This window comes from Chiloscyllium plagiosum, chromosome 5 (assembly GCF_004010195.1).
Source record: "Chiloscyllium plagiosum isolate BGI_BamShark_2017 chromosome 5, ASM401019v2, whole genome shotgun sequence".
Lineage (NCBI taxonomy): Eukaryota > Metazoa > Chordata > Chondrichthyes > Orectolobiformes > Hemiscylliidae > Chiloscyllium > Chiloscyllium plagiosum.
In genome coordinates, this window is record NC_057714.1 from 82,883,775 (window position 1) to 82,907,383 (window position 23,609).

At 39.8% G+C, this 23,609-nt stretch overlaps 2 protein-coding genes across 2 annotated transcripts in view; both read left to right on the forward strand.

The window, feature by feature from the left end:
* The window catches only part of LOC122550048 (myosin-IIIa-like), a 284,716-nt gene extending 280,670 nt beyond the window's left edge, over nt 1-4,046 (forward strand). The window contains exons 13-15 of the mRNA XM_043690481.1: nt 365-469; nt 1,104-1,187; nt 3,751-4,046. Coding sequence (XP_043546416.1) covers nt 365-469; nt 1,104-1,187; nt 3,751-3,957 — 396 coding nt within the window. The 3' untranslated portion in view covers nt 3,958-4,046. The remainder of the gene's footprint in view (nt 1-364; nt 470-1,103; nt 1,188-3,750) is intronic.
* The window catches only part of LOC122550047 (myosin-IIIa-like), a 200,125-nt gene continuing 180,503 nt past the window's right edge, over nt 3,988-23,609 (forward strand). The window contains exons 1-5 of the mRNA XM_043690480.1: nt 3,988-4,203; nt 4,569-4,683; nt 6,640-6,766; nt 15,976-16,186; nt 17,934-18,093. Coding sequence (XP_043546415.1) covers nt 4,058-4,203; nt 4,569-4,683; nt 6,640-6,766; nt 15,976-16,186; nt 17,934-18,093 — 759 coding nt within the window. The 5' untranslated portion in view covers nt 3,988-4,057. The remainder of the gene's footprint in view (nt 4,204-4,568; nt 4,684-6,639; nt 6,767-15,975; nt 16,187-17,933; nt 18,094-23,609) is intronic.

The following is a 23,609-nucleotide window of genomic DNA, read 5'->3' on the forward strand; positions in this document are numbered from 1 at the left end:
GGAATGAAGAAACGAATGCTGTCTTCAGAAACAACATAGCATTGATACATGACATTCTGTATTTAAGGGGAAGCTAACACATGACTAAATAAATAGAAGGGTATGCAGATATGGTTAAATAAAGAAAGATGGAAGGAAATACTTCGCCTTGTGAGCTGAATAGTGTCTTTCTTTGCTGTGGATTTTCTATATTTGCTAAAGATATTGGCATCGGTTTGACTGTTAGCACATTTACTTCAGTACCTTCACTGATAGACAAATAGTTATCTCATCATCTGCATACTGAAGAGATCATTCCGTTCCTAGTATCAACAGGTAAACAATGAGTATATGTTAATGCTCAGTTGTACTTTATTGTTAACAGCATTCCCGACAGTACATTGCCGCGAAGCGTGCTGCCAATCCACCCCACATCTTTGCTGTGGCTGACATTGCCTACCAGGCTATGGTCACTTACAACTCAGATCAGGTACCTGTGATTCCTCAACAAATATCTTAGAGTTAGGGATGCTTTGAAAAATGATAAATTAGGATAAAATGAATACTCACCTGGGCAAATGCAGATTGACTAAGCAAAACCAGCACAAATTTGTTTAGGTTTAACTAAGCGGGTTTTGAGTAGATTTTAACTAACTTGCTTGAGCTCTTTGATGGGGTAACAGAGTTGATGAGGACAATGGATGGACTTCCAAAAGAAATTTGATAATATGTTATACACCAAATTTGTAAATATAGTTAGAGCTCAAAGGGACAATAGCAACCTAGGTACAACATTGGCTGAGCAACAGAAAATAAAGAGTGGTACTGAACAGTTGTTTCTCAAATTTCGAGAAGTTTTATTGTAAAGATTTTAAGGGATCAATGTTATATCCCCTGCTCTTCCGAATATATTTTAGTGGCAGACCTAGATGTACAAGACACAAATTAAAAATTGTTGGATGATATGAAACAGATGATAGGCTAAATAGTCATCTTCTGAGCTTAATTATTTCATATTTCTATGAAAGTCATTCTACACCATTTCACATTTTTAATCTCTTCATGCTGTTTGTGATCTCAGTAGAAGGATGTGATGACTAATGTGTCTTCCTTAACTATGTCAGTGCATTGTCATCAGTGGAGAAAGTGGCGCTGGGAAGACTGAAAGTACCCACTTCTTGGTTGAGCAGCTCACTGTCCTTGGAAAGGTATTGTATATTGTTAAACTAATACATCTGGGAGAAATTTTAATGTAATGCACTCATCAAAAAACTGGTGGAATTGAGTGCAAAACAATTCAATGTAACGTAGAGCAAGTGCAAAAGTAATATTCAAACAATGGTTTTCCTGCCCAGTGACTTAACTTAAGGTTACCTGCTTCAACTCAAATCCTCATCTGCATTTTAATTCATTTTATATGCTATAATTTTTATCGTTATGTTTTCTAGATCAATCAATCAAGATAAATTTATGAATGCTCCGAGCACAGAATATTTTCTCATTGATTCCTTTACTCAGAATTCTAGATTAATGCACAGTGCCCACTCAAGTGCAGAACTAGAATGTATTTTCTTTATTCCAATTGTACAGGATTCACGATTTAAGCATACTGATGATTCCAAACAAAACAGTAGCAATGCATCAACACACCAATGGGATGTTGTGGTAGTGAGGTGGGGAATTGGGGGTGGTTTCTCCCATCGATCTACCATATTTTGCCAGAGAGCAGTGACAAATCCTGATAAACAGAGTTGAACATCATTACAGTGTTATCACAGAGCTTGTGATGCGCATTACTGGCTTAAACTATGAAGTAAATTACCCTTTTGGTCCACAAAATGACATTACATTTTCTGCAAGAGCCAAATGTCTACAAAATTGGATTCTGACCCTCTGCTTTTACAGCCTTCTTCCCTGTTACATTATTCTCTTCTGAAGCTAGCTGAGGTTTGTGGGAATGCACTAGACAGAAGCTGGTAACCCTCTGGCACTATACCTAAGTGGCACTGCTACAGCATGAACCCTGACAGTGAAAGAGTAAGGGATATTATATTGCAGAGGGCAGTGCAACCAAAGTCAAACCTGCCCACGTGCTACTATTCGTAAGTTAAAGAAAAGATCATTACTTGGCAATTAAGGCTGAGAGCCCCCCACCTCCCTCTAAATACACTCAATAGTTGATTTGGCTAAGATCAACAAATTCAACTTGGAACCCTCTTCATACTTCAGTTTGATTGCATGGAATGCACCCAGTCATCACTAAGTCTCAATGCCTTTTTTTAAAACCAAGTCCACCTTTTTGAAACACACTGATTCTTTTCTTTTCCACATTAGGGTATGCATCCAACTTCATGTTTAATGAGAGTAACAGTGATTCCCGCTGTTATTTGAATTCCTTTACCATGCTGCTTTTAAAGTGAGCTGGACACCCTTCAGAAATACTCAAGTAAAAATTGAATTTTTGAGACCCATCTTTGAAGCAAATTGTTAAGGAAGTTGACTTTTATGCAGGTAATGTTTTTGAGGAGCTTACTTTTAACTAAAACACATGCACACAGCACATCTAACATGGTTCCCAAATGAATCTGCAAGGCGATTAGGGGAATCGCCACCACATCAGCTATTCATTGTCTCCCTCTATATTGCTAGGTCAAAAATCAAATGACATTAGGTTATAGTCCAACAGGCTTATTTGAAATTGCAAGCTTTTGGAGCTCCGCTTCTTCCGCAGGTGTGGTCGGATTATTAAGGGCTATCTCTGATCTCCCACACCCTGGGAGAGAAAGCAGCAGTGGCAGTTGGGCCTGTACTTTCAACGGTGCTCAGGGGCCAGGAGAAAGAAAGGAAAATGCAGGGCCACAATTGGAAAATGTCACACTGACAGCTCCCAGCCCATGACCTATGCCTTGATGCAGGGGTATTGCACTGTGTCACCATTCACAACAGCAAGACTTGAGACTCTAAGCTTTACCTCAAAACATCAACAGTGCTCTTCATTCTTCCTGCTTTAGTTGACAAATAGAAACTACTGGAAATATGGTAACTTATAATACACTAGAAGCTACTTTTTTGATCTATTACCTTAGGGATTGTTTTAAGATGAGATCAATGTTTACATGAATATATGATTTGGAGATGCCAGCGCTGGACTGGGGTGTACAAAGTTAAAAATCACACAACACCAGGTTATAGTCCAACAGGTTTAATTGGAAGCACACTAGCTTTCGGAGCTTTTGAATACCATATTGTCTAGCTATCACCCATTGTTAACAGCTAACCTGAGAATGCAACTTTTAAAAAAAGGTTTTGTGATTTACACATGAAAGAAGTGAAACTATCATGGTATTTAACCAGTTGAAAGACTTAACAATCAATTTTTCAATGCATAATTTCAGTTACATCACACTGTAAATTTTTGCTATAAATTCTGTGTGTTAGGATTGAGCCCTCCACTATCACCTGATGAAGGAGCGATGCTCCGAAAGTACATAAATAATTATAGTATAGTACTCCACTTCATACCTAGGAGGAGTAATAAGAAAGAATACTTATTGCACCAACAGAATTGTTTCTCTTAACAATGGATCAGCATTAACAACAACTGCTGGAAAGCTCATGTTTGGACCAACCCAATTGAGGGGCTGGAGTGGGGGAATGGTGAGCAGCGCGAGTTGAAAGTCACAAATAAAACAAGTCATGAAAACTAAGGTTTCCAGGTTCTCTTTCAAGTTTACTCCTCAGGAAACGTTCCAGCGAATCTTTCTCTTACAGACCAACAACAGGATGCTGCAGGAGAAGATTCTCCAGGTAAACAACTTACTCGAAGCATTTGGAAATGCCTGCACAGTGATCAACAACAACTCCAGCAGGTTTGGCAAGTATTTGGAAATGAGGTTTACCAGTGGTGGGACAGTCATGGGGGCTCAGATCTCAGAGTACCTGCTAGAGAAGTCAAGAGTCATCCACCAGGCTCCGTAAGTAAAGAAACAAATCTTTGTTACTGTTTTAGAGCAACTTTCAATATGACAGGTCACATCCATTGAGAGTGTCAAAACAATAAGAGGCATTGTGAATTTAAATGATGGGTCAATTTCTACATTATTACTTGTTTCCACTTTTTTGCAGGGGAGAGAAAAACTTCCATATTTTCTATTATATCTATGCTGGCCTAGCGCAGAAGAACAAGCTGGCTCATTATAAGTTGTCCAAAGGTCAACCACCAAGGTAATTTGGCTTATGTAGAGGGTATAACACTGAGTTCAGGCTGACATGGTCTTTATTGCACTGCTGGAGTTTGACCTACAATGAGAACTTCATTCTGAATTTTGTTAATACCATAGTTCTAATAAGGGAAACATTTTAAAAAAGGCTTTATTTTAACTTTTCAGTTCTTGACTCATGAAGAAATTTTTGGCACGAAATTAAAAATAATTGAGAAGTATTTACTACACATATTGAGAGACCAGAGCCATTTTGCACTGTAATAATAATGATACATGCACTTTGACAAACTTGACATTCCCATCTGTGTGTTGCATTGCTTAATTTAGTATCAGATTTGATCATTAACCTGTTACAAAATCTTTTAGGTATCTTCAGGATGAGAAAATTACAATGATGGAAGAAATTGTAACTAATTATTTCTACAAGGTCCAGTTTGAAGCCCTCGAGCAGTGTTTCAAAGTCATTGGTTTCACCCTGGAGGTAGACCTGCATCATTTTCTTTGGAAACATTCAAGCATTAGCATTGAATCCTTTGAACTGGCTTATTTATTGTCTTATTTAATAAGATACTGATGAACAAATAGCATGAACTCTGGGAAAACAGAATAGAACCAATGCACTAGAATCATTTGAAATATAAACAGATGCCGAGCTGGATTGATGTATTAAGATGAACTGATTGCCCTTCTTCATTCTTAATTATATTCTAACCTTATAATGCATTTTAAGTCTCTGTACATAACAGGTGTCTCTTCTAACTGTGACAGACTTTGAACATCTTTTTTTCTCTCACTTGACATTCTGTCACCGTTGTAGAAAATTTGTATCAGTCACTTTTGTTTTAATTATAAGTTATTTTATTATAAACTCTGATCGTGTGGTCCTCACTAGCCAGAATGGTATTTTTCATTACCACTAGTTACCTTCAGAAGCTGGTGGTATCCTTTTTATTGAACTACCATGGATGGGATGTAGATACAGTTAAATTGCTCATGAAGTATCAACTTGGATTTTAGAAAGTCAAACCATTATAAAGAATTCAGGTAGAAATAGTTCTGGTTTCACCTTCAAATAGCAACACCTTCCCTATGTCTAAAATGTATTGATGCCTTTGTGACTCAAGTCTTGGCAGTTCCTGACCAACTTCCCCACGCTCTGACCTGCACCTGGAACATCAAGGAGAGTGGGCAAAAAGTGACAAATGGAATACAGTAGGGAATGTGTGAAGTTATGCACTTTGATAGGAAGAATAGAGACTTAGACTGTTCTCTACATGGAGAAAGGCTTCAGAAATTTGGAAGCACAAAGGGACTTGAGAGTCTTCATTCAGGATTCTCTTAAGGTTAACATGCAGTTTCAGTTGGCAGTTAGGGAGGCAAATGCAATGTCAGTATTCATTTCAAGAGGGCTAGAAAATAAGAACAGAGATGTACTGCTGAGGTAATATAAGGCTCTGGTCAGAATGAATTTGGAATAATATGAGCAGACTGACCAATTCCTCCATATCCTAAAGATCAGGACTGAACTCTGGCATTAAAATTCTGTATAAGTCATGCTAGTAGTCCCAGCCGCGTGCCTGAGCATGTTCTGGCACTGATACAAGGGTACAAGAGCTACTGGCTCATGAGGTTGGCTGGCCCCAGTGGGACTTCCTCCCACTGATGGGAGAGGTTCCACTCTGAGCCTGTCTACCTACTGCTCCATCTTACACTGAGGGGTGGGCTTTTATTAATTGCATCCACTTCTAGCCATCTTCCAGGTCCATCCCTGAAATCCAAACCATATGTGGCCTCCTTATTCTTCCTACCAAAATACAACTCCCCGCATTCAATATTTATTGGTTTATTTGATAACTGCTTACCAATTCAGCAGGTTTATTTGTGCCTCTTTGTATTTTGTCTCAGTGTTTCTTTGCAGTCATTACATCCCCAATTGGATGGCTAAATTTTTAGAATTTCTATTCCGATTCTTCAGTCCAAATTACTTATATAAATGGTGAAGGACAGCAGTTTGAGCATTAATCTTGTGGAACACCACTTTCTAATCTTTACCTGCTTAAGTAATTACCTCCCAGAGGGAGAATAAAACAGTTTAAAAAAATTAAAGTTGAAAATTATTGTACTCATTATATTGGAATGTAACCACAACTCACTGTTTCCCATTTTGTAATCATATCTTTATCCATTCTGTGATTTGTCCCCTGACTCCACACTTTAGAAACTTGGTCACAAGTCTGTTATTTGATAACTTATCGAAGGCATTTTGAAAAATTAAACACACAATAGTGAACAGAATGTTGCCAGCTTGTTTACCATTCCCTAGTTTTTATTTCCATTGCACCTTTCTTACCAGTATTTGTAGTGAAATACATAATCTCATATGCATAATGATACTTTCAGTTAATATTTAAATTCGTAAATGAACACCTTTCTACAGGAACTGGGGAACATATACAGCATTCTGGCAGCCATATTGAATATCGGCAACATTGAGTTCACCTCAGTTGTGACGGAACACCAGACTGACAAAAGTAACATTGTCAATCTTGAAATGCTTGAAAATGGTAAGTTATGAGTAAAAATTTGTATATCTGTTGTAGTTCCCACATACATTATGTAAAAAAGGTTATTCTTGTAACTGCAGAATAAATTGATAAGTGTATCATCCCAATGTGGAGCATCATCTGGTTGATTTGATTCCTTGCTGTGGAAAGTGTTGTCTTATGTGCTTTACAAACATATCATACTACACAAGTGCATCAGAGAAACAGAACAGAGAGCAGGACAAATATTACAGCTGCTGAGAAGGTGTAAAGAGGGATCAACATTTGAGAAGTCCATTTGAAAATCTGTTAACAGTGGGAAAGAAGGTGTTCTTGAATCTGTTCACATGTGTATTCAAACTTTTATATCCTCTGCCTAATGGAAGAGGGTGGAAGAGTATATAGCAAGGGCGGGAGGGGTTTGATTATGTTGCTTGCTTTCCTAAGACAGCGGGAAGTATAGATGAAGTCAATGGATGGGAGACTGGGGAACTCGACTCTGTAATGTTGGGAACAGCAGTTGCCATACCACACTGTGATGCATCCAGATGGGATGTTTTTTATGATGCATCTATAAAAGTTTGTAAGAGTCTATGTGGACATACCATGGGACACAGCCTTAGAATTAGAGGGGGTCATTTCAGAACAGAAATGCGGAGACATTTCTTCAGCCAGAGAGTGGTGGGCCTGTGGAATTCATTGCCACGGAGTGCAGTGGAAGCCGGGACGCTAACTGTCTTCAAGGCCGAGATTGATAGATTCTTGTTGTCTAGAGGAATTAAGGGCTACAGCGAGAACGCTGGTAAGTGGAGCTGAAATGCGCATCAGCCATGATTGAATGGCGGAGTGGACTCGATGGGCCGAATGGCCTTACTTCCACTCCTATGTCTTATGGTCTTATGGTCTTATACCATGTGATTACAGCAAGAGTCACTCACTGAGTGGGGACTGTGAACAGAGAGGTGGGTGCAAGCGTCAGTGTACCTGACTATGGCCCTCCTGATTTCACATTAATAATATCAGGAGAACAATTAAAATGCAATACTTTGCCAATCAGATTCCATTTTAGAAATGTAGTCCTAATGAGTTCATCTTAGTATTTTCTCATTTCACATAATTTTCAATGCTTGTCTTTCTATAACGAATTTGAGTGTTCCTGTGACTCGTTTATGGCCCTGAGTTTCAGAAGAGTTCTCATGGTTTTCCTATACAGTTTAGTAAAGGAGAGGTGAGCTTGCATAGAAACAATGTATGTCATGTTTTGACCATTTGTGCTATTTTTCTGGATATTCTGTTTTCCTCTGGGATTCCAGATTTCCTACAGCCTCAAAAATCTCCTCCCTCTCTTAATTTTCTTACAGAATTAATCTTGTTTCAGTGGCTACAATGCATGTTCAACTGCCAAGGAAATAGTTTAGAGGAAATACCTGACCACAGTGTCTTTCTGCTGTGAGCAAATCTCTACTTTTGAAGATGTAACCAGGCAAATAGTTCAGAACTTGTTCTTTCTATCCTTCTCTCAACTCAGTCAGGGCCAGTTAACTTCATAAGTTTCTTTGCTACAATACTATGCTCCTAGTCATTGGCAAAAAAAAATCAATTCTTTGAGGAGTTTGACATTACTTTCAACAAAATCCCTAAATTGTGGGCGGCACGGTGGCACAGTGGTTAGCACTGCTGCCTCACAGTGCCAGAAACCCGGGTTCAATTCCCGCCTCAGGCAATGACTGTGTGGAGTTTGCACATTCTCCCCGTGTCTGCATGGGTTTCCTCCGGGTGCTCCGGTTTCCTCCCACAGTCCAAAGATGTGCAGGTTAGGTGAATTGGCCATGCTAAATTGTCCGTAGTGTTAGGTAAGGGGTTAATGTAGGGGTATGGGTGGGTTGCGCTTCGGCGGGGCGGTGTGGACCTTTTGGGCCGAAGGGCCTGTTTCCGCACTGTAATGTAATCTAATCTAAAAAAAAATCTGAAGATAATTCGCTACTGGGAGATTTCAATGCAAGAGTGGCTGCAGACAAGGATGTACGGCTCTCCAGCCTTTGACATCATTGTTTCCGCACTGTAATGTAATCTAATCTAAAAAAAATCTGAAGATAATTCGCTACTGGGAGATTTCAATGCAAGAGTGGCTGCAGACAAGGATGTACGGCTCTCCAGCCTTTGACATCATGACCCGGTAAACATCAAATAGAATTGATCAGATACTACTTGAGCTTTGATGCTGTCAAGAACTTTGTATAATTAACACTTTCTTTCAGAACAAACCATGCCACCAAATCAGAACACTGATTTGTATATATTCATTTTATCAAATCAATCTCACCAACACATTTGGTAATATATGCAAAGGTATTTTATTTAAACAGTTGGAGAAAATTGTTGGCCTGCCGAAGCTGAGATCTCCTCTTTCCATGACAACATGACAGCTAGGGTTAGCTAAGATGGGGCAACATGGAATCCTTTGAGATCCGTTGTTGTATTATGTTCTCGCACTGCCATTTTTTGGCTTATTCTTCTTTTTGCTGCTGCCATCTGCTTTCAGATCATCTATAGGGTATATCTACTTACTAATCGGAAATTATGAAAATCTGTTCAGCTTTTCTCACCTGAGCTTTAAGACAATTGTGCAACTAGTGCTTGGTTTGGCCATCACTATCAGGAAGACTAATGTTATTGTCCAGGATGTCACTATACTGTCAGCTATCATCGCTGTAACTGTGATGCTGGAGTTGTTGGTAGCTACACTCCACACTCACCTCAGTGATCTGCCACTTGATGCTGCAATCAACACACACATCACAAAAACTGTAGATGTTATGTCCAAGCTGAGTGAAGAATATGAAAGAACTGAGATGAGATGGAATTTCTTCAGTCAGAGGGTGGCGAATCTATGGAACTCATTGCTGTAGAGTGCTGTAGAGGTCATGTCATTGAGTGCATTTACACCCGAAACATTTACTTCTCCACCTCCTAAATGCTGCCTGGCTTGCTGTGTTCTTCCAGCCACCTGCTTGTCTACCTTGGATTCTAGCATCTGTAGTTCTTTTGACTCTAATTGAGTGTACTTAAGACAGAAATAGATAGGTTCTTGATTGGTAATGGTGTCAAGGGTTATGGAGAAAATGGAGTTTGAGAAACATACTAGCCTTGATCATACAGCAGAGCCAAATGGCCTAATTCTGTTCCTATGTTTGTGACCTTATGACTGAGAACACCAAACTGTGATTCTACCAAGACTTTGTCCTTAGCGCACACCACTGAAGTGGTGGGACCTGCAAATCATGTGCTAAGCAGGAGAAATGCTAAACAGCTTCCTGATTCACTGTCTCAGGGACATAGTTGCAGCATCTCTTAGCAAAACAAGGTGACCAACTCAGAGGCTCTGTAGCATGATGATCAATATACATACTTTGCTAAGCATGGATGCGTAATGGACAGCGAAAAAGGTTACCTCAGAGCACAAAGGACTCTTGAACAGATTGGCCAATGGGCTGAGGAGTGGTAGATGGAGATTAATTTTGATAAATGTGAGGTGCTGCATTTTGGAAAGGCAAATCAGGGCAGGATTTGTACACTTAATGGGAAGGTCCTGGGAAGTGTTGCTGAACAAAGAGACCTTGGAATGCAGGTTCATAGCTCCCTGAAAGTGGAGTCGCAGGTAGATAGGAAAGTGAAGAAGGTGTTTGGTATGCTTTCTTTTATTGGACAGAGCATTGACTATAGAAGTTGAGAGGTCATATTGCAGCTGTAAAGGACTTTGGTTAGGCTACTTTGGAATATTGTGTGCAATTCTGGTTTCCTTCCTATTGGAAGGATGTTGTGAAACTTGAAAGGATTCAGAAAAGATTTACAAGAATGTTGCCAGGGTTGGAGGATTTGAACTACAGGGAGATGCTGAATAGGTTTGGGCTGTTTTCCCTGGAGCGTCAGAGGCTGAGGGGTGACCTTACAGAGGTTTACAAAATCATGAGGGGGCATGGATTAGGTAAATAGACAAAATCTTTTCCCTGGGGTCAGGGATTCCATAATTAAAGAACATAGGTTTAGGATGGGAGGGAAAAGATTTAAAAGGGACCCGGGGCAACATTTTCATGTAGAGGGTGGTGCATGCATGGAATGAGCTGCCAGATGAAGTGGAGGAGGCTGGTACAATTACAACATTTAAAAGGCATCTGGATGGGTACATGAACAGGAAGGATTTAGAGGGATATGGGCCAAGTGCTGGAAAATGGGACTAGGTAAGTTTAGGATATCTGTTGAATATGGATGAGTTGGACCGAAGGATCTGTTTCTGTGCTGTAGATTTCTATGACTCTATGTTCATCAAATGGATTTCCTATAAACTACCCATTGAGTTAGAACCTCCTGGGAGTCCAGACTGTAGCTACCAGGTCACTTGCAAGTGAGATGTGAAAATGCCAGACATTGATACTACCAACTGGGAGACAGTAACTGATTTCAGTGACCCTGGAGGCTGGCTGAACAGCACTGGAAACAACAAGCAGAAGATAAAGCTCAGTTGATTAGAAGGCTGAGAAGAGTACACAGACAAAACAAAAACCTAAAGTTGGGCACCTTCTGAGCTTGTAGCTTTCCTCTGCGACAAAACCAGCAGAGAGTGCAGGCCCATGTTGGGGATTCTGAGCCACACAGGCGATGATTAACTTTGATGGACCATTATCATCTTATGGCATGGAAGGCTCGCAAGAATGACCCTTCTTTCTAGACCCCCAAATCACTGAATATGGTGTACTTCTCTCTGCGCTGTCTCATACTTGCATATTTGTATAACCTTCATACCAAGTAACATCCTAGTGATACTGTGCTTTTATATTGTGGTTACAGGATCTCAAGTACGCTATCATAAATAGAAAGGGGATTTTTGCATCTGTCAGCTTTTCAATCAGTGGTTTTCTGACCCCTACGATTATCTGGGTGAAGGCAATTATTCTACAACTCTCTTCTAATCCTTCTACCAATTACTTTAATCTATGCTCCTGATTTTGGAAGTATAACATATTTACAGATTTCCTTGTTATCCATTCTGCTGGCTATTTTCTTAAAGTAATTTAATGAGTTAGACAAACACAACATTCTTTCACAAAACTATGTTCACAATGTCTGATTGTATAAAGTGCCCTGCTATAATTTCCTTAAAAATAGATCCTAGTTTTTCTTTCTTTCTTGCTGGAATGTATCTTTGCTCAGTGCTATGAAACATCTCCTTAAATGTCAGTCCCACATCTCTACTGTCCTACCTGTTAATCTCATTTCTTTACAATTGTCTTTATCTAATTCATCATTTTTTTTTAGCTTTAGACTCAGTCATCAATCACTGCTACCAGAGACTCCTTTCTTATGAGATTTTTGACTAATCCTGTCTCAGTGCATGTTATCAATTTTAGGATAATCTGCTGTCTGGTTGAATCTCAAACATGCTGCTTTGGGAGGTTATTACAAAAAAACACTTCTTGACCTTATCTTCTAGGCTACTTTTGCTAACCTGATTTATCCAATCTATATGTGTATTAAAATCACCCAGCATTATTTCAGTGCACTTTTTTTTAGCAGAGCTCTTATTATTTCTTCCTGAATGCTTTATCCTACAGTGCAGTTACAGTGCTAATTTAAGACTTATGGAAAGACCATCTTCTGCCTTCATTGGCATTTCCTAGCTGTCAGACCACCAACTACACCTTGGAAATCTTCCAATGGTTTCTGGCAGAGGGGAGGTGGTCTCTATCTCTCACTCCATGTCTCATGGAGGGTTCCTCCATGGGCAACTGCATTCCCTGTATGCAAGGTGGCCATCCCACAGGAAGGACTCATCGTTCCCTCCCCCATCTTGATCACTGGTGTCTGCCTGTTAGGTTCCTGCAAAGTTAAAGAAATAAATTTACCTGGGCTTCAAGAGATTTTTTTGCATGATGCCTTCATCATTCATCCTGCTGTCTCAGCTGTGCCACCCTTTCTGTTGGGGCTGCTGAGACTACCAAGCTGCTGAACCACCAGCCTTCTGAGTACACTGGCAGCTTTGAGATATAGACCACAAACCACAATTGGACAACAGTCCAAACAATGTAAGGCCACATTTGGAGTACTGCGTACGATTCTGTTTACCCTGCTAAAGATGGTATTAAACTGGAAAGGGTGCAACAAAGATTTTCAAGAATGTTATTGAAACTGGAAGGTTTGAGTTACATGAAGAGGCAGGATAGACTGAAACTATTTTCTCTGGAGTGTAGGAGGCTCAGGGGTGACCTTATAGAAGTTTATAAAATCATAAGGGACATAGATAAATTATTTTGCCAAGGAAAGCCAAGGTCTTTTCATCAAGGTAAAGGAACTCAAAACTAGAGGGCATTGGTTTAAAGTGAGAGGGAAAAGATTTAAAAGGAACCTGAGAAATAACATTTTCACACAGAGGATGGTGTGCATATGGAATGAACTGCCAGAGGAAGTAGTCGAGGAGGAACGATTACAATATTTCAAAGAAATTTGGACAGATACATGGATAGGAGACATTTGGAAGGATATGGGACAAATGCAGGCAAATAGGACTAGTTCAGTTTAGGAAACATAGTCGGCATGAACGAGTTGGGGTCAAAGGGCCTGTTTCTGTGCTGTATGCCTCAGTGGTTCTTTGTCCTCTTTGTTGGGTACTGTTAGTTTTTCTTGGCTTTAAAACATCCCCCCCCACCCCCCGCACTTCTTTTTCTTTATCTCTGGAAAATCTTTATTCAAGTAAATACTAGTAAATCATGTCAGTATCCTCTAAAGGGTCTTTCTGAAGTGTGTTTCCCAGAATTAGGTATAATACTTCAGTTGGGGTGAACTAACATTTTATTTATGTTAAATATAAATTCATGGATTTTGTAGCATTTGTCTCAATTTATAAGGCCCAGGATTCTATTATTAAAATTGACTTAACATTGAGGAATACATACATCTCCAGATAGGTGTATGATCACCAGATCAGAATGAGTTCTCCAAAGTATTTAATTGAGCTATGAAATGTTATACCTGTAAACTCTGTTTTCTCTGCTTTTCTCTGCCCATTCCTTGGGCAAATCGACAATATGTGCCTAAGTAGAGCCTTGTATATCCGTTTTAGGATTTTTTTTTACCTTGGTAAAGGGGAGTATTATATTATGTCTCAGAGTCGGGATGGAATTATATCTTTAAGAAGCATGCTTGTAATAATATTAATGTATCACAGCATATAACTCAAGAGTGTAAAAGTCTAACACTCATCTTACCTCAAATCCTTTAAAGCATGACACACTACTGAAAACATGACCCTCTTTTACAAACGTAACAGCTTAATATTGGCCAAATATTTATTTGTCCAAAGAATGTAGTGTTTGTACATAATAGTTAGCTGTAATCATAGCCTGTTAGATTCTTCAGTACCATGATATCTATATCCAGTTCCTTATGTTATAACAGCTAATATAAGCATGCGGCAAACAGACAAAATGCCTCATTGGAGGGAAGCTCATACCATCCATTTTTGTCTATTTTATCTTGTCAAACTCCTCATTTCCTGTAGCTTTGGTACAATTCTCTTTCTTGGTGAATTGATGCTAAGTATTCATTTAATACCTTAGCCATGCTTTCTGATACAACGATGGATATCCATTTTCATTCCTAATTGACCCCACTGCTCCTGACAAACATTTACAGTGAATTAATGACCTTTAGATTCCCTTTGCATAAGCTGATCTTGCTTTAGCTGTCCAGTTGCTCTCTAATTTTGGTGCTGAAGGGAGACAGGTACTGTCTGTCAGTGAATGGAATCAGGCCAGGAGTTTTATTTTTAATTTATTCAATTTGTGGGATGAAATTTGAAAAATTTGAAAATTATTGACATTATTAAAATAAAGTTACAGCAATTTTCTTTTGCATTTTGGGTTTCACATCACAACTCCAATTAAAAATATGTAGCGTATGGTTGACTTTGTTCCCGTAATTAACTTTAGATTATCACTCAGTACGTGAGCAGAGATATCCTTCACATCTATAAATTTTTAAAATTGGTATTGATGCCTCAGTTAAATGGGCTGATTCCTCCATCAAATCCTCCACTGACAAAATAAAAACAAACTGGGAGAAAACATTCAGTACAGAGACTGCAGTGTCAATAATGGAAGAAAAAAACAGTAATCTAATGAGAATGAATTCACTGACAACTCAAAAAAATGCAGCTAAGGTTAGTTGAGAAGTGTAAGATCTTAGTATTACAGTACCTAAAGCTGTTAAGATTCTTGAACATTGCTATGTAACAAATGCAGAGCAAATCCCCAATTAGATTACATTACAAGGACAATTCTATATAAAGTAAACCATACAAGGTGCAGTTCCTGTATTCCTGGCTCAAACCAATTGAGCAAACTATTAAAATCATCAGGGACATGCACCGACCAAAATCCCACCTTGTTTCCAAAAGGCTGCGGTTTTAACTTCTTCTGAACATGAACGAGGTACATTAGCATCAAAGTGGCATTTTAAACAATGGCCTGATCTAGGAAGCCCTTGAGACAGTAACACCTGTTACTGGCTCATGCTGTGTGTGCTGATTTAGTGCACACTTTGAAACTAAAGCTGGACTTTTTTTCTGATTTGATTATCTAAATGGTTGAAGAGGAGCTTTTCCTTTCTCTTGTTGGCCTTGAATATTTTATCTTCCTTTTCACTTCTCTCAGAAGATTCCACGGATGCTGATGGGATAAAAGTGTTAAGAATCAGGATGAGTAGAGCATCACTGCTTTGTAAAGTATAGGCCGTGGGCCAGCTGGTTCACATTTTTTTATATGTTCTTCGAACAGCTGAATCATAGAAAACCTTTTAAAAGGACTTCCTTGGGACCAAATTAAAACTGGAAGGATTCATGGAAGTGTAAAGGGGTCAGAGTGGGTGAGATGGGAGGAATGATAGAAGATAGTTTTGTTGGGATTGAGGTGTATTTTGGAAGTGGGGAACAGAATCTTAAATGGAAATGAAATTGGAAGAGGTGTAACGTGGATTGCTCATCCGTTATAGAGTGTTTTACATTTTTACACAATGTCAGATTTACCTCTGTGTGAAATCACTCTCATCTTCTCAAACGTTGCCTTGATCAAATCTATTCAGGACAAAGCTAAATATTTGAGGTTGGTTTTCATTACCTTTTTTTTCTTGCTGTGTGCTTTCTTCTCTTTAATTTTCCAATGTATTTTACTAATTTCCAGCCTCTTCATTGCTCTATATCCAAACTGATGAGCTGCAGGAGGCTCTCACCTCTCACTGTGTAGTCACTCGAGGAGAAACAATTGTACGACCCAATACAGTAGAGAAAGCAACTGATGTCAGAGATGCGACAGCCAAGGCTTTATATGGTCGCCTGTTCAGCTGGATAGTCAACCGCATCAATACCTTACTAAAACCTGAGACATTTCTGAGGTAATAACATCATCAGTCATTTTTGCTCTGTTAAACTGACTTGCCATAAGTGGTGAATTGATGAGTAATAACACTACTTTTTAGGAAGCTACCTAGACTTATTCATTTCTGAGGCATGTCCTTCATGCTTGCATGTTTAGGTTAAACTATCTTTCAATCAAGGGAAGAGAAAATATTCATATCAGCCTTCTTTGCTATTTGCAAAATCTTCTTGTCAGGGCAAGTATTGAATTATAAGTCCCATATTGGTAGACTAAAATTGTATACACTTGATATACAATCAATTAAGGTATTTATACTAAGAACATAAACTGCATGGTACAAGTGTTACAGGTGACAAACAAATCCGTAAACCAACTGCAGCATTGATCTCAAATGGTTGTAATACAAAGTATATTGAAAATAGACCCACATTTCATATTGGGAAATAATGAACATAGTGGTATGCAATAGTTGGCTTTATAATTCCTATTTATTTAATTAAAATATCTGTCTCAAATTATTCTAGCTTTCTAAAGTCTTAATTTATTACACGTGGATTACAATGTAGAACAGTTAGCATCATACTCTCTCTTGCAGAATGTCTGTGTACGTCAATAAAATATTTTAAAACATAGGCCAAATTCAGAGTTATTCAGTATTTAAAGAAGACATAAATATAACTAAATGAAAAGCATTAATTTGAATATGAGCAAAATATCTCAGATTGCTGGTTTGATGGAGCAAAAATTAAAGAAACTCTGAGTGTTTTTTGATTATTGTGGATGAGGCATTCATTAACCTGTCTGATGATATTGACACTAGTCTTCAGCTTATAGCATTTTCCTGATAACTTTAATAAGAAAAAAAACCCTTTGGAAAATAGCCTGTAACACAATGCTTTTTCAATGGCCTCATTGTGCCATATGCCTGGACTCCCTGGGTGATGAATTGTGAACCTGCAGCCATGTCCTTACAGACAGCACTGAATACAGATAAGCTGCCATGTAAAAAGGAAGTCAAGTAAGTAGAAAGTCAAGATGCATATTATTACAGCAAAATCTATACCAAATGGACTCCTGGCTTCTGAGATCTATTAGGTGAAAAGGACAGAGAAGGACAAGAAATCAGAAATGGTAAATAAAATTATCAAGGGAATTTTAGTTAATCTTGTCCACTGAGAGTGGGTGAAGTGCCCTTAAAAAGTGCTCATTCTTGCTGAACAATTCCACACTTATTTATTATTCCGGCTGGCCAACATTGTCATGCTTCCGTGCAGTAAAGGTGCCTATTAAAAGCAGATGAGACCCCATATTTGTACATGTAATATGTGTGTGTATATATAGGTATATAATATATTCCATATATAACTCAGGTCCATTATATCAATGAATACATAGTCATATTTTAATTAACACAAACCTAAACAAAGAAGGTCAGAGTGCACCTTTCGATCACACAAGGAAAATTGCAACTTCCTCTGCATGTTCCTTCCTTGCCAACAGGCCCTTTTGAATTCCTTACCTGGTTCAGCAGACCTCTGTCTGTTCCTCTGATCCCATCCACTGGCTATCTGCCCCTTTCTGCGCAGCTGAACAATGGTAGTGTCTGGGCCTCTGAGTGTGTTTTACCACAGTCGCCCTACTGTTTCATACAGCCACAAGGATAAATCCAGTGTCTTGGTCTTCTTTCTCAAGTGAAGTGTTAAATGAATTCATATGTCAGAAAAAATTAATTAAAACCTAATTTGTTTGATGTTGCCTTCTAGTGATGATGTTGATAGTACAGACAAAGGAGCCAACATTGGAATTCTTGATATTTTTGGCTTTGAGAACTTTAAGAGAAATTCCTTTGAACAGTTATGCATTAACATTGCCAATGAACAGATTCAGTTCTACTTCAATCAACACATCTTTGCGTGGGAGCAGGTACAGTCAATGTGTTTGCTCAAATGGCCTGTAAAGCTGGTCTGAAGGCAAGGGTTTATTTTTAAGATGCAATAATTGAATTTAGATCTTACATTAAAAACCACTGTGTCAGTGTTTCATTTATGAGAAGACTTTAATGGAAGGAAACATTTAAGAAAAGAAGAAGCATTCATGTTTATGTTGTGGCTTTCATCCTTGGGACATTCTTAGGTAGGTAGTGGTGACCTGTCTTATTCAACAGCAGCACTCCTTGTAGTGTAGGGTGGTATTGTAGGGATACTCACAATGCTTTTATTAAGGGATTTTAACCCAGCAATGCTGACAGAATGGTGATATATTTCCAAGTCAGGATGGTGGGTGGATTGGAAGGGAACTTGCAGGTGGTGGTTTTTCCATGTATCTGCTGTCTTTTCCTTTCTAGATGATAGGGTCATGTGTTTGGAAAATGCTGTTTAAGGTCCTTTGGTAAATATCTGCAGTGTATTAACATTGTAGTGAGGCACATTGCAGCCAGTGTACATTGAGGGTGGAGGGAGTGAATGTTGAAGGTGCTGGATCGTGTGCCAATAAATCCTGATGCTTTGTCCAGGATAGTTGAGTGTTGTTGGTGCTGCACTCATCCAGGCAATTCGAGAGTCTTCCATCAAATTGATTTGTTCCTCACAAAGAAACCAACAAGGACACCTATCACTGCACATGCTTTAGCTGTATCCACGTTACATCAGGGAGATCAATCTAGGAGCCCAGGTATTTATTTGCTTCTGGGTAACCACAGGAACCACCAGGAGATATGTTGGCAGTAAATTCCATGGTAGACCTGAGAAATGCAAGACCGAGGATGTTGTACCTAAATGCACTTTGTATATGAAGAAGGAAAATGAGCTGGTAGCGCAGGTTGAAATTGATATTGTGGTATCACAGAGATGTGGCTATAAGGGACTCAGGGCTGGGAACTAAATATCCAATGATACACATCGTATTGAAAACACAGGCAAATGGGCAGAGTGGGCAGGCTTGCTTTGTTTATAAAAAATGAAATTAAATCGATAGAAGAGATCATATAGGTGTAGAATCTGTGTGGGCAGAGTTGAAGAACCTCAAAGATAAAAAGACCCTGATGGGATTTGTGTACAGACCCTCAAAGAGTAGTCAGAATGTACGGAGAAAGTAAATCAGGAGACAGAAAGGCACTTAAGAAAAGCATCATTACAATAGTCATAGGAGACTTCAGTATGCAGACGGACTGGGAAAATTAGGTTAGTCGTGGATTTCTAGGGAAGGAACTTGCAAAATGTCTATGAGTTTTAGCAAGTTTTGAGAACTCTACGAGTTTTTTTTGGAGCAGCTTGTGTTAGAGTTAATTGAGGAACTGGCAGTTCTGGATTTAGCGTTGTGTAAGTAGGCTGAATTAATTAGGAAGCTTAAGCTAGGGGCAGTGACCAGAATATGACAGAATTCACCATGCAGTTTGATGGCGAGAAGTTCGATTTAGATGTAACAATTTTACAATTGAGTAAAGATAGCTACAAAGGCATAAGGAAGGAGCTGGACAAGGTTGGTTAGAAGGGGAGCCCAGCAGGGAAATCAGTGGAGCAACAAGAAAGGAGAAGATGAAATATTAGGGTAAGCTAGCTAGTAATATGAAAGAATGATTTCGAGATGCTGGTGTTGGACTGGGGTGTACAATGTTAAAAATCACACAACACCAGGTTATAGTCCAACAGGTTTAATTGGAAGCGCTAGTTTTCGGAGCGACGCTCCTTCACCAGGTAGTTGACCACCTGGTGTTGTGTGATTTTTAAATATGAAAGAAGATTGCAAGAATTCTTTTCAGATATATATAAAAGACAAGAGTGGACATTGGACTGCTGGAAAATGAGGTTAGAGATGTAGTAATAGGAATGGGTACTTTGTATCAGTCTTCACAGTGGAAGTCACCAATAGCATATAGAACTTCAAAAGCGTTATGGAGCAGAAGTGAGTGCAGTGGCTGTCCTGAAGGAAGAGGAGCTGGAAGGTTTGAAGGTGGACTACACCCCAGCATTCTGAAGGAGATAGCTAAGGCGATTGTGGAGACATTGAGGGTGATCTCTCAGAAATTAGTGAAGATCCCAGAAGGCTAGAAAATAGCTAATGTAGTGCCACTATTAAAGAAGGGAGGGATGCAGAAGATGGGAAGCTGTAGGCTGGTTATCCTGACCTCAAACATTGATAAGATTTTAGAGTCAATTATTAAGGAGGAGATTGCAGAGTACTTTGATGCGCATGGTAAAATAGGGCTGAGTCAGCATGGCTTCATCAAAGGATGCCATGCCTAACAAATCTGTTAGAATTCTTTGAGAAGGTAATGAGAAAGTTAGACAATGGAGAGCCAGTGGATGTGATCTATATGGAAAAGCAACATTTGACAAGGAACTGAACAAGAGGCTGCTAAATCAGAGAAGAGCCCATGGTGTTGGTGGCAAGGTACTGGCATGGATAGAGGACTGGATGACTGGCAGAAGGCAGAGAATGTGGAGAAAGGGGTCTTTTTCAGGATGGCAGCCAGTGACTAGTGGAGTTCTGCAGGGGTCAGTGTTAGGACCACAGTTAGTCACTTTATACATTAACAATCTGGATGAAAGAACTGAGGGCACTGTTGCTATGGTCGTAGATGACACAAAGATAAATGGAGCAATAGGTAGCATTGAGGAGGCAGGGAGGCTGCAGCAAATCTTAGACGCGCTAGGCAAGTGGACAAAAAATGGAATACATTGGGGAAAGTGTGAGGTTATGCACATTGGTAGGATGAATAGAGGCGTAGACTATTTTCTAAATGGTGAAAGGCTCAGAAATTAGAGGCACAAAGGCAGTCTTTAGTTCATACTTTTCTTAAGGTTGAAGTGCAGGTTCAGTTGGCAGCTAAGAAGAAAAATGCAATGTTAGCATTCTTTTCAACGGGGCTAGAATACAAGAGCAGGGACGTACTGCTGAGGCTTTACAAGGCTCTAGTCAGACTGCAATTAGAATATTGTAACTGGCTTTGGGCCCCATATTTAATGAAGGATGTGCTGACGTTGGAGGAGGTCCGGAAGAGGTTTCCAAGAATGATCTCAGGGATGAGAAATTGTTGAGGACCCTGCTCTGTACTCAATGGAGTTTAGAAAGATGAGGAGCGATCTGATTGAAACTTACAGAATACTGAGAGGCCTGGATAGAGTGGACATGGAAAAGATATTTCCACTAGTAGGAGAGAATACGACCTGGGTGGAAGAGCCTCAGAGTGAAGGGATGACCCTTTGGGAAATTATTCAGCCAGTACGTGGTGAATTTGTGGAACTCATTGCCTCAGAGCACTGTGGGAGCCATGTCATTGAGTGTTTTCAAGACAGAACTAGATAGATTATTGATTAGTAAGGGGATCAAAGGTCATTTGGAGAAGGCAGGAGAACGGGATTGAGAAACATATCAGCTGTGATTGAATGACGGAGCAGAGTTGATGGGTCAAATGACCTAATTGTGTTCCTGTATCTTTTAACCCGACCTAAACTGGCAGGAAGTGCTTCTGTGATACTTTTATTATTTGTTTATATTATTATTATCAAGGCCAGCATATATTGCCCACCCCTAATGGGTCTGGAGAAGGTGATGGTGACAGGATAGCTGCAGTCCATGTGGTGCAGGACATCCATATTGCTGTTAGGAAATTCTGGAATTTTTTTCCCCATGACAGTGAAGGGACAGTGATTTAGTTCCAAATTAGGATGTATGGTGGTTAAATGGGAACTTGAAGGTGGTGGTGATGTTCCCATCCATCTGCTGCTTGATCCAGGTGGGGAAGCGTCGTTTGGAAGGTGCTGTTGAATGAACTTTAATGAATTGCTGCAGTATCTCTTATAAATGGGACACTCTGGAACTTCTTAAGATATTCATTTGTCAGACTTGGGCATCGCTGGCTGATCAGCATTGATAGCCCATCCCTATTTGCCCTTGAGAAGGTGATGGTAAGCTGCCTTTTTGAATCACTGCAGTCCATTTGCAGTGGGTTAACACACAATGTCGGTAGGGAGGGAATTCCAGGATTTTGACCCAAAAACTGAAGGAACAGCATTATATTTCCAAATCAGATTGGTGAGTGGTTTAGAGGGGAAACTTGCAGGTGGTGGTGTTCCTAAGTACCTGCTGCCCTTGACCTTCTAGATGGAAGTGGTCATGGGTTTGGAAGGTGCTGAATAAGGATCTTTGGTGAATTGCTACAGTACATTTTGAAGATAGCACTCACTGATGCCACTGAGCGCTGGTAGTGGAAGGATTGAATGTTTGTATGTGTGGTGCCAATCAAGTGGGTTACTTTGTCCTGGACGGTGTCAAGCTTCTTGAGTGTTGTTGGAGCTACACCAATCCAGGCAGGTGGGGGGATGCTCCATCACTCTCCTGACTTGTGCCTTGTATATAGTGGATAAACTTTGGGGTGTCAGGAGATCAGTCACTCGCCGCAGTATCCATAGTCTCTGACCTGCTCTTCTAGCCACTGTGTTTATGTTGTGAATCCAGTTGAGTTTCTGGTCAATGGTAACACCAAGGATGTTGACAGTAGGGGATTCAGTGATAGTAATACCGTTGAATGTCAAGGGGTGGTGGTTGGAGTGTTTCTTATTGGTGATGGCCATTGATGACATTTGTGTGGTGCAAATGTACTTGCCACTTGTCGACCCAAGTCTGAATATTGTCCCAATCTTGTTGTATTTGAGCACGGACTGCTTCAGTATCTGAGGAGTAACGAATGGTACTGAACACTGTGCAATCATTGGTGAACATCCCCATTTCTGACCTTATGTCAGAGGGAAGGTCATTGATGAAGCAGCTGAAGATTGTTGCGCCCAGGACATTAACCTGAGGGACTCCTGTGGAGATGTCCTGGAGCTGAGATGACAGACCCTCCATAACCACAACCATCTTCCTTTGTAACAGGTATGACTGTAACCAGTGGAGTGTTTGACCTCTGATACCCATAGATTCCAGTTTTGCAAGGACTCCTTGATGCCATACTCGGTCAAATGCGGCCTTGATGTCAATAGCTGTCACTCTCACTTCACCTTGGAATTGAGATCAGGAGCTGAGTGACCCTGGTGAAACCCAAACTGAGCATCACTGAGCAGGTTGTTGCTGAGCAGGTACTGTTTGATAGCATTGCTGATGACACCTTCCATCACTTTACTGTTGATGGCGAGTCAACTGATTGGGCAGTAATTGGCCAGGTTGGATTTATCCTGGCTTTTGTGTATAGGACATAGCTGGGCAATTTTCCACATTGTCGAGTAGATACTAATGTTGTAACCGTACTGGAAGAGCTTTGCTTGGGGAGTGGCAAATTCTGGAGCACACGTCTTCAGTACTATTGCTGGAATGTTAACAGGGCCCATTGCTTTTGCAGTATCCAGTGTCTCCAGCCATTTCTTGATATCACGTGGAGTGAATCAAATTGGTTGGAGACTGGTATATGATGCTGGGGACCAATGGAGGAGCCTGAGATGGAT